This window comes from Cucurbita moschata, unplaced genomic scaffold, assembly GCF_002738365.1.
Source record: "Cucurbita moschata cultivar Rifu unplaced genomic scaffold, Cmos_1.0 Cmo_Scf00005, whole genome shotgun sequence".
Taxonomy (NCBI): Eukaryota; Viridiplantae; Streptophyta; class Magnoliopsida; order Cucurbitales; family Cucurbitaceae; genus Cucurbita; species Cucurbita moschata.
In genome coordinates, this window is record NW_019268521.1 from 6,930,559 (window position 1) to 6,941,652 (window position 11,094).

General features: G+C 39.0%; 2 protein-coding genes across 4 annotated transcripts in view; both read left to right on the top strand.

Annotated features, from left to right (window-relative positions):
• LOC111442842 (chlorophyll a-b binding protein 7, chloroplastic) overlaps nucleotides 1–1,255 on the top strand; it is a 6,201-nt gene extending 4,946 nt beyond the window's left edge. Inside the window, exon 6 of the mRNA XM_023080392.1 lies at nucleotides 777–1,255. Within this exon, the coding sequence (XP_022936160.1) occupies nucleotides 777–1,079 (303 nt within the window). The 3' untranslated portion in view covers nucleotides 1,080–1,255. The remainder of the gene's footprint in view (nucleotides 1–776) is intronic.
• A 771-nt stretch (nucleotides 1,256–2,026) lies between these two features.
• Nucleotides 2,027–9,406, top strand: LOC111442839. 3 transcript variants are annotated; one of them, XM_023080389.1, is made up of 9 exons: nucleotides 2,027–2,304; nucleotides 3,228–3,343; nucleotides 3,478–6,466; nucleotides 6,560–6,718; nucleotides 6,856–7,035; nucleotides 7,277–7,471; nucleotides 7,878–7,976; nucleotides 8,111–8,710; nucleotides 8,819–9,406. In XM_023080389.1, the coding sequence occupies exons 3-9, from the start codon at nucleotides 3,533–3,535 to the stop codon at nucleotides 9,152–9,154; spliced, it is 4,503 nt and encodes a 1,500-aa protein (XP_022936157.1). In that variant the 5' UTR covers nucleotides 2,027–2,304; nucleotides 3,228–3,343; nucleotides 3,478–3,532; the 3' UTR covers nucleotides 9,155–9,406. The 3 variants fall into 3 exon arrangements, 2 of the variants coding, with proteins under 2 accessions (XP_022936157.1, XP_022936156.1); XR_002710378.1 differs by lacking the exon at nucleotides 2,027–2,304 and having other exon boundaries at nucleotides 3,077–3,343; nucleotides 8,819–9,247; nucleotides 9,280–9,406; XM_023080388.1 differs by lacking the exon at nucleotides 2,027–2,304 and having other exon boundaries at nucleotides 3,077–3,343.
• The last annotated feature ends 1,688 nt before the right edge of the window (nucleotides 9,407–11,094 follow it).

The window sequence follows — 11,094 nt, forward strand, 5'->3', positions numbered from 1 at the left end:
AAAAAAAAAAAAAAAAAAAAAAAAAAAAAAAAAAAAATGCAAGACTAGTAGATCAAAAAGCTCTTAGAGAGCTTACAAACAAAAGCTAAAATTAATGTGAAGCTCCTCAAACCACCGAAGCTTCAAATAGAAACCGCACCAACCAGCTTGAAATATCACACCAGAAAAGGAAGAAAAGCAACAACTGCCATGGAGAAATGCACGAACACCACATGGCCGAACAACCAAAAGTTCTATCAGCAAAACTCAACCGCAAAGAAAACCAAAAGAAGCAGTAACTTCACCCAAGAACTAAAGGCCGAAGAGCAAATAAAAAAACATCAGCCAAAGACAAGATCATTCCAAGGAGAAAGAACGGAAGTACAGGCAAAAACCCCGTTCTCAAAGAAATAATCTCATAGATTTAATGCCCATTTGTTTATAGAGGAAGAAAGTTGATGAGAGGGGAAGATGGAGAATCATCCGACTGTGTTCTTTGAAGGGGAATTAATTTTGTCTTCTTGAAAAATAGAACAAAGAGTTTCTTCAAAACCTTTTCATGCCACTAACAATTTGAAAATTAAACTCCAAGTCATAACTACTAAGACCTATCTGACTCCTCATTTCCTCCATAAAAACTAAACTTTTGATGAAAACCATTTGTTGAGTTATTAGAAAGGATGTTATTAACTAAAGATGTTGAAGAATTGAGATTGTCTATTGTTAAGAGGGCATATTAAACTATTATATGTCTGATTGTTCTTACAACCGTATGATGTAAGTTAAAATGTAAGTAGGTTGGACCTGAGTATGCAAGATATTGTGGCATAGAGGCATTGGAGCCTCTGGGAATATATCTGCCGGGGGATATAAATTATCCAGGTGGTGTGTTGTTTGATCCCTTGAACCTGTCCAAGGATGCTGCAGCTTTTGAGGAACTGAAAGTGAAAGAGATTAAAAATGGGCGGTTAGCCATGGTTGCTTGGCTAGGATTTTACAGTCAAGCTGCTTTGACGGGTAAGGGACCAATCCAAAACCTTCTTGAACACGTTTCAGACCCTTTCCACAATAACTTTCTTTCCCTGCTCAACTCATCATGAAGTAGCTTATAATTGGAATCTGGATTATAAAGTATAGTTTCCTCAAATCTATATAGTGTTCATAAGGGATGGACAAACAATCATGCTGTTCTAGATGGGAGATTGTTGCTTGATAAGTTAATACTTAATGGTGTGGCCATTATATCCATCTATCGTATATCAAGCATCTTTGAGAAGCTAAAGCTTTGGTAAAATTTGTTTTTGAAACAAATTTTACTCAACTTTAAATAAAGTATCTTGAACCTTAAAAATGTTAAATATAGCATTGAACTTCATTTTAATTTGTGTACAATAGGACATTTTAGACATATATTTGAAAACTTGAGTTAGTAGACAGAAACTTAAAATTTTAATTAGAGATTAAACAATGCTGAAAGTTTAGAGACCTATTTGTGAAGAAAGAAAAAAAAAAGGTCTGGAACTATATTTGTTATTTAAAGATAAATGATTGAAGTAAAAGGTGGTTGATTAATTTTTATATAGAGCTAAAAGTGGGAACAGTTGTAGGGATTTCTTTGAGATGGTGATTAGTGCTTAGGAACCTATAGTTAGGTTTTTAGCCGAATGGATTAGCAGTATAGTGTTACCCAACTATCCTGAGGCATTTATGCAAGGTAGAGGAACGCAGTGGCCACTTTGAGGTGGAGGACATGATTTTATTGTATCATTTTAGTTGGTAATTTGATGAGTTCAAAGGGATGGGGGAACCGAAGGCATAGGGCAGAGTTCATGTTTGAGGGTGGTGGCGAACGTGGGGGGAGTGTAGGCCTTCCAATTTGGGAGCTCCGAGAAGGATTTGTAGGGTTGAAATGGGGCCAAGTATAGGTCTACTGCAACCCATGCTTTTTAAGGAATCAGTATAGCAACCCACCTGCAGTGGTCACAGCCACAGGTCCCCTACAAAATGATGAAGAGTGAAAGAGTGGTATAAAGTTTGGAGAAGCCATGTTGTGTGATAATCTTTTTAAAGAATGTTGACAACGCCCTCCACAGGCTTGTAGTAGGTCAACTTGATGTGTATATGGATTGGGAGCTGGATGTGCATGCGAGCCAACCCACGCTTCAACGTGCTTCTCTTCATCGTCTGTTTCTATCCTACCACCCACTGTGATCGGTTGGAGAAGTGTTTTATTTGTGTACCAGAAGATTAGTTAGAATCGGACGGCATATTCAGATTTTGGAGTTGCAATAATCCCACCGACACTCCAATCTCCAAATCTCCACGGTATTCGAATCTTTCCCCCTACCTTTCTCTCCTCCTTTTTCTACGTTTCGTTTTTTAAATATTAGGCAGCTTTAAAATACCATCTAAAATCTTTTTTTTTTTTAAAAAAAAAAACAATATCTAAAATAAATTATTTATAAAAAAAAAAACAATATCTGAAATCAGTTGGATAAATAAATAACAGAAAACAAATGCGATCTTTTATCTTATATCGTTACAACTAAATCTATTAGATACAATTAATTTAATATTTTATAAAAGCAATAAAAATTTGTTTTGTTTTGTTTTTTTTTTTATTTTTACTTTTACTTTTACTTTTACTTTTACTTTTACCAATCGAATTTAGATTTTTAAATTATTAGATTTTATTTGATAAAGTATTCACCAATGAAGACATGTAATTTAGTAGAATTTAAGAATAATCGAAAAGATTACTTATATAATTAATGAACTTGGCGCAGCGACAATCAACATTATTTTAACATACATTTATAACCTATGGATTTAATTAATGATCATTTATTGACTGTCCTCTTGTTTTTATTTTTTATTTTTAGTTAAATGAATATTATAATAATTAAAACAACAGGGAATAGCCGACACTAACGTGGCCCATGTTAGTGTAAATAGCAGGACGTGCATTTTATAAAATTACGCCAATGCGAAATTATATATATTACAAAAAAGAAAAAAAGTATTTTTGATTTGATTTTTGAATAAAATAAAATCATCTCTTTTTAAAGTAATTTTTAAGGAGTAGATTTGTTAATTTGACTTGAAAAAATATTAGAATAGTAAGTAGAGAAGAGACCAGTCTCTCTCTTCTTCTTCTCCTTCTCCTTCTTCTTCCCCTCGCCAGCTGTTTGTTTCACTCTCTGCTACGACTCTGCCTCTTTCTCAGACCTTAATTCTTATCTCCCCAGTCCCTGAATCAGTGCTCAAGATCTGCACCCGCAATTATCCACATTCATGCCTGCAACCCGATGATCTTCTCTACTCGATCTGCCAAATTCAACTCACTCCTCCGCTTTCGCTTCCGGTAACTCTCTCTCCTTTCTGTTGTTGAGATCTTTCCCTTTTAATATCGTTGACTTGCTCTTACCTTTTCCCACACCCTAATCTCTTCTTTTCTTTCTCCTTTTATGTTCATGTTTCTGAATTCGATTTAATCAGCAATCTCCCTTTGTGATCGTCTTTTGGGAGTTTTGAATCTTTTTTATACAAAACGATGGCTGACATGGATGTGCTCGCCGACTTCTCTGAGGTTAACGAGAAATGTACCTTGGATATGAGTACCTACGAGAATTTGCCTAAAGCCTGCAATGCAGAACCCCTTGACTGTGCTACTGCAATTCCTAAGGATGATACGGACGGTTCTTACGTTTTCGTTAGCTCCAACGATGCTGCAACTTCCGATGATCACGTTGCTTCCGATGTCAATGGGCAAGCAAAGTGTTCCCAGAATGTTGATACGGAGATTAAGGTTCGTGATGGGGAATTGAGTACTGACGACGGTAGAAAACCTGAACCGATTTTCGTTTCTGATGCACTGGGGGATTCCCAATTCAATTTTTCTGAGCATGTGAATGAGAGTGACGCAATTCTGGATGAGATCAGAGTGGCGGATGTCCTTCAATCTTCTGACGCCAAGGAGGATGAAGCGGAACCTCAACTGAATTTTTCTCCAACGGTGGAAGAAACTCGAATCCCGGAGGGCCAGGCTACCAACGAATCTTTTGATGCAGTGACAAATTCCGGCGAAATCCATGGGGTAGAGTCTCCTCATGAAACTGAAGACATTCACATTCAGGAGGAAAATCAAATAATTTCTACCCCTGGATCTTCTAACCCCGATTCAAATCGTAGTGGAGAAGTCAAGGTGGAGTCTTCTCAAATGGCGGAAGATATTCAAATTCATGAGGATAATGGAATAGTGGGAATCATGAAGTCTTCTGATACCGAAGAAAATCATGTGATAGGCATTGAGGCGGAGTCTTCTCAGAAAGCGGACAGTATCCAGATTCACAAGGAAAATGGAACGGTTGCAATCATGCTTTCTGATACTGAGTCAAACCCTGGGGAAGAAACCGAGGTAGAGTCATCTCTAAAGGCAGACGACACTCAGAATCACGAGGAAAATGGCATAGTGAAAGCCTTTGATTTGTCTAATACCGAGGCAAATCCTAGGTCAGAACTCGAGGAGGAATCTTCTCGGGAGGTGGAGGACATTGAGCTTAGGGGGCAAAATGAAATAGTCGAAACCAACAAATCGTCTGCTTCCATGGAAAAGCGTGGGGAAGAAGGTGAAGTAATTCCCGAGGATAATGAAACAGTGGTTATCAATGAATTGTCTGATACCATACCTAACCGCAGTGAAGAAACTGAGATGGAATCTTTTGAGAGAGAGGAAAGCATTCGAGAATCACAAGATGCAACGATGGAGGCTGCTGACTGCAATTGTGTTAATGTCCAAGAGAAGGTTGATGAGATGGTAAGTAAAGCTGTGGTAAGCGATTCTGTAGGAGGAATAGGAGAATCTCAAATTATAAGTTTGGGTGCTGCTAAATCCGAGGTAGATCATCTTGATGATTCCGTGGAAGACGTTAAAGGGGAATGTAAACAAGGGGTTGCATTGAATGAAGAGAACCCTGAGAGCACTCAAATTACAATTAGTCAGGATGGCGAACGTTTCCAGGTTGCTGGTGAGGAACAAGAAAGTTTAAATAATGAACTTTCTCTTTTAGAGCCCTCAGAAGAAAACAAAGCGGACATGGAGCAGGATTTGGAAGCAACTCCTAGTCCATTGGTCTGTCCAGAAGACATAAATGGTTCTATGCCCATTAGGACGGATGATGGCTTGCCAACTAGTATGGATCAAGATGACCCCTTGGAGGCTATTGATGACAAAGACACTATAGTTAACAGGACCAGCTTCCATGACCTTACTGAATCCTCACCTGGCTCTGTAGATTATGATATTGCTACTGATGAAACTCATATATTATCTCCTACGATGTTTATTAGTGATCCAAGAGTAGAGTTAAATGAGATTACCGTGAATGAACAAGTGGTGAATCATGTATTCGAACTGGAAGAGAATTCAGAGACGGTTTCTCAACCTAAGGTGGACGAATGTATCAAGGTTGGAGATTTGGAATGTACAGTCTCTGGAAATGGAGATGATATGCCCACTGCACTCGACCAATCTAGAATTGCTTGTGGTGACAACTCTGTTGCTGGCAGTCAATTAATCCCTGAGGACATTGAGCGAGTGGAAAGCATTGAAACAGCAGTATCTATTGTTGTGATAGGAAATACTAAGATTGAAATAAGGGAAACGCCCTCTGTGAACTGTCTTAATGATCCATTCCTGAGATCCGATCTTCGCGTTGAGCATTGTACAATGTCTGAAAATGTGGCCTCTGCTGGTGATGATGTCCTACCGGATCAGGAAGTCAGTGAAAATCATGAGGATGACCTTCTTGGTAACTCTAATTTTGAGATCAAGTGTGAGAACGGTCACATCGAAAAAGATGACCAATCAACTTTCCACAGTAATGATATGAGATCAAAATCTAAGGATTGTACTTCAATTGAAAATGAAGAGAGAGGTTCCACTGTTCCTGAAGTTCCTAATGGTGTCGTTAAATCTCCTGAAATTCCACAAAGTTCTGCTGTTGAAACAGGCTCGGAATTGCATGATAACAAAAGTAGCTCAAGTCCAACTGCTAATGAGAATTCAGTGGATGACATCGAGATTACATCTTCCATAGGAGGTGGTAGCAGAACTATACCTGGCGATGATTGCAGTGTGTCAAAAACTGAAGTTCTCAAGCGTTCCATGATAAAAGATGAAGGGAGTCTGAACTCAATCTCTGATGTTGTCTTTGAAACTGATGGTAAACTGACGAAAGATGAAACTGAGGTCATTCATGAGGATTGCCAGAATGAACCTTCACCCGTTTCTCCAGAAGGTTCTGCTGATGCTTTGACGGGGCAAAATGTAGGGGCTGAGGCAGGAACAAGGCCGTTTAACTTTTTGGTTAAGGTACCTAGATTTGATGATCAAAATATAAGAGAGCAGATTAAGTGTGCTCAGACAGAAGTTGATCGGAAGACCAAGGATCGAGATGCCATTCGGGTTCAAATACAGACAATGAGGGTAATAATGATCATTAATAAATTGTTTCGAAGTTTAATATGTGTGTGTGAGTGTTTATACATCTTTTCATGGCCCAAATGGTTATCTGATCAGGCTGCATGTAAAGTGTTGAGTGATAATCTTGAAGCAGCAATGTCGGAAGGAAGAGCTGCAAGAGACTTGCTGAAGTCAAAAAGACTGGAGATAGACTCTGTTCAGTCAGTGATAACAAAAGTGAAGAATGCAATGTCCGTTGAGGATATCGATGGCAGGGTAAGCACCTATTCATCTTCAAGTTAAATATGTTTTCAGCAATTGTCCTCGCCCCTACTGCCTATGTGCATGCTTGTGCCCCCAGCATTTATTTTTTTATTTCAACGTTCTGTGACATCATGCTTCAATGTATGCAGATACGCAACACTGAACACATGATAGAGCATGAAACGCTGCCACTAAAAGAGGAAAAGCAATTACTTCGTGAAATCAAGCAATTGAAGCAGCAGCGGGAACAGCTTTCATCAACTATGGGTAAGCAGGAAGAGCTTCAACAGGCACTGGACCAGAGAGACCAGATTGAAGAGCGCCTAAAGGTATGATCTAGGGTTTGATACGTTTGTTCTATGCCATCTGCATCCATCTGTAAAATATATAATACCCTGCTTCTCTAAATATGTTTTCAACTACTTGCAATGCGCAGCATAAGATAAAGATGCATATGCATACGATATTTATTTCAAGTACTAGCAATGCAGCATAAGGTTTAGACAATGCATCTTCAATTTTGTTTTAAGTACGCATATTCTCATGATACTTATTAATTGTACCCCACAGCTATTAAGAAAGGAGATGGATTTACTGAGGGGCAATGTTTTGAAAGCCGAATCAGTAATAAAGGTCGCTAAGAAGAAATATAATGATGAAAGCATAAAGCTGGACGAGTTGCAATCCCAGTTTAAAGCAGCAGATGAGATTCGCCAAGAAGCATATGCTGATTTACAGAGTACGAGGAAGCAATTGTCTGAGAAGGTTTGTACTCGTGATTTTTGTTCTTAATCTACTTGTGGTAAGCATTTTAGAAGATGATGTGTGTAAAATAAGTGTCGAAGGTATGAGGGTCAGGGTCTTTTTCCTTCATCACGTTAGAATGGGACGAAGTTGACATCTCGTAGGAAGGTAGTTCCCAACGATCTATTTTAACTTTGTGACGAGGATAGATTGGATAGTGGTTTTCAATTTTGTCTTGAATTCTTCAGTCTCGGTTTAACAAGTACGAGGTGGGACCTGGCCTGGGGTACTTTTTAGCTCAAATAGATCTTGTTACAATTGTACATATGTATCATTTTATGTTTATCTCCGTTGGCGTTTCACCACCAGTGGGGTTCCTTTTAACTAGTGTCACCCAGTGAAAGTGTAACCGTTGAAATTTGACCAGAACAAATACTGCTGGAATTATCGGAAGGACGCAAAGGAAGCCAATGAAATAGCATTGAGTGGAGATCTAGAGAGACTGCAACGTTTGTGTGTTAATCAGGTTACTTTATTCTTACCTTCTTTTTGTTGACATAATCAGGTTACTTTTTGTTATTGATTCGGTGTTGCTAGTTCTGATTGGGTTTCATTTTGGGTGTCGAGTTGTTTCTATGTTCTGACTGATTAATATTTTAGGTAGAGCGCATGATGGAACTGTGGAACACAAATGCCGAGTTCAGGGAAGAATATATTAAGAGCAACATGAGGAGTACCCTGTGGCGACTAAAGACGTTGGATGGCCGCTCCCTTGGCCCCAATGAAGAGCCGCATGTACCGAACCGTATTGTAAAGGAGAGACCAGCGAAGGACAATTCTCTTTTAACGGTTTCAACAATGCAGGAAACAGAAAAATTGATACCCGCTGCTGATGCTGATGATGCGAGAGACAATGACAAATCAGTGACGAAAGTAGCCGAAACGAAGAATCGAACTACAAAAAAGAAGCCCGAAACAGTTGTGGCCTTAGAGAGTGGCCCCAGAAATATCTCTAGCGAGAATGAGGTAGAAGAGCCACCGCGACCAGTGGAGATTAAGCGAACAAGAGAGGAAGAGGAGATGGCGGCGAAAGCAGAAGAGTTGAGAAAGGAAGAGGAAGCAATCAAGTTGAAGGAACGACGTAAGTTGGAAGAGAAGGCCAAAGCCAAAGAGGCGTTGGAGAGGAAAAGAAGAAATGCTGAGAAAGCTCAGGCCAGGGCGGCAATTAAAGCACGGAAAGAGGCGGAAGAGAGAGAGAAGGTATTCAGTGCATCTATATATTTAATTGTAATGGACTAAAAACAATATGCTCTTTTTCTTTTCTGTATGAATTACAATTTGATAGCTAACATGTGTTGTTGTGCACAGCTAAGGGAGAAGAGAGCAAAAAAGAAGGAAAGGAAGATAGCAGCTGGGACGGAAGCTGGGAATGGTCGGGATGAAATGGAATGTGCCATAGTCACCAAGACCCCAGCAGCAGAAGGTCCGAAGGAGGAGTCCGAAAACAGAGGTAATCAGGGGACAGCAGCGAAGAGGCGGCCTAAAAAAGCATCGCAGTACACAAAGCAGAGCAAAACAAAGTCAATGCCTCCGCCACTTCGAAACCGGGGTAAGAGGAGGATGCAACCATGGATGTGGATTCTTCTGACAACCCTGGTTGTATTGGCGCTGTTCTTTGTCGGACAACAACAGCTTCTCTACTAGATCTTCTTGGTTCGGTTTCCAAATTTAGAATGCAATTCAATTTTATATAGTTATAGAGTGGCACACAATTAGTTGGTGAAGGAAGGATAGACGCTTGGCTTGGGACGTTCCCATGGAATTTATATATATAGATAGATAGATATGGTAGGCTAATTCTTTGGTTCTATTCTCAAGATTCTTCTCCCTCTCCTCTTGAATTATTAACCGAATGAAGTATTTCTATTGCTAAGTAGTAATTCATTATCAACAGAATGAAGTATTTCCATTACTGAGTAGTAATTCATTATCGTCCTTGGAAGAGTGTGATCATTTAGGCTGCATTGCATGTTTGGGGCTGTGGAGAAAGAAGAAAAAGAAAAGAAAAGAAAAGAAAAGAAAATACAGAGAGGAGATTCCTTTGGGAGAGTAGAATAGAGGCAGAGGGTGTGGGGTGGGGTGGGGTGGAGCATATGCTCCTGCCGTGAGACGTCCACGTTTATGGATGGGTCCGGCTTCCGTACGAGGGGCCCGCACTGACGTTGTAGCTATCCGGAACTGGAATCATCCTGGTCCCACTGCTACTGTGCCATCATCTGTCTTGTGTACGACGGCGTTTATTGGGTGCCCCTACCAGTCCCCATTGCCTAATGGATCTGACTATTTCCATTACCCGTGGTCAACGCTTCCGATAATATGTTTTCATCCTATCCCGAACCCCTAATATCTATTTTTTCTATCTATAACTTGATCTCTTTCGTAGCGGTTACGAGTAATATTATGGAAATAAATTAGCTCTTCAAATCCAACTACTTCAATTAATACAAGTGAAGCTTGTCCTTTTATTTTTGGTTGGAAAGAAACATATTCAAAACCATTAATCTTTCAGTTATTTTGAAATAGTACATTAAGAAATTACATGAGTAAGACACAGACAGGCATAACAAGGGGAGGTGGTATGGGTGGGCTGTGTTTGTGTGTGAAAGAAAGCCCAGGTTGTAGTAGTTGTAGTTGTAGTAGTAGTTGTATTAGTAGTGTGTGAACACGATTAAGTGCTTATTCTAGAATAGTAAAACCCAATCTATAATTGCTCCATACAATCCCATCCGGACATCAATTTTGACTAAATTCTCTACTCTCCCCCAACTAACAGTGCCCTTGAATTTACCAAAAACAACACCCCAAATAATTCAATTTTATACCATCTAATCGTAAAGCTACTATTCTTAGGAGCTATCGGTTTTGCATCGTTGACATAAATGGTGAATTGGTATAAAATTGGAATAATGGAATAAATCCTTTCATCCTTAGTTTTTTTATTTTTTTATTTTTTTATTCCAGTGGTGAGAACTCCTGAATGCAGACAGATTGGGGTTTTTAAAAAAAAAAATTAAAATAAATACCGTCTCATTAATATATTTGGGTAGAAAAAGTTGCGTGGATTAGTAATTTTTGAGAGAAGGAGCGAGAAATTGTTGGGAAAGATAGATGCATTAGTATTAGTACGAGAATAATTATAATTTAGTGAAAATGTGGAAAATGTTTGAGAATAAGGAAAAAAGAAAAAAAAGAAAAAAGAAATAGTGGGCGTGAGTGTTGGGTTAGATGTATGATTTAGAATGACCTGTAAACAGGACGTAGAGAGCACAGCTGGGTGGGGCTGGGACTCCGGACTCCACTCCTTACTGGTACTAATCTCTTTCAAACGTAGACCCCAATTGCAAGAGCCCATTATCATGTTTGTTTCTGGTTAATTTTAATTTACTCTAATTTTAACTGCTTCCAATAAATATTCACTCCCACTCTCAGACAAAACTGTACTTTTCTTCTTCTTCTTCTTCTTCTTCTTCCTCCTTTAATCTCATCACACCCTACTAATTACTTTCTTTTTTTTTCTCTTTTAAATACAAAATAACAATATCTTAGCGGGGGTGTTTTTGTTTGAAGTCGTCGTGTCAGACTCG

Excerpts from the sequence above, each read along its gene's own strand:
- LOC111442839 (XM_023080389.1), top strand. The coding sequence starts at position 3,533 with ATGGCTGACATGGATGTGCTCGCCGACTTCTCTGAGGTTAACGAGAAA. Across the intron at positions 7,977-8,110 it reads AACGTTTGTGTGTTAATCAG|GTAGAGCGCATGATGGAACT; the intron begins GTTACTTTATTC and ends TTAATATTTTAG. Across the intron at positions 8,711-8,818 it reads AGGCGGAAGAGAGAGAGAAG|CTAAGGGAGAAGAGAGCAAA; the intron begins GTATTCAGTGCA and ends TGTTGTGCACAG.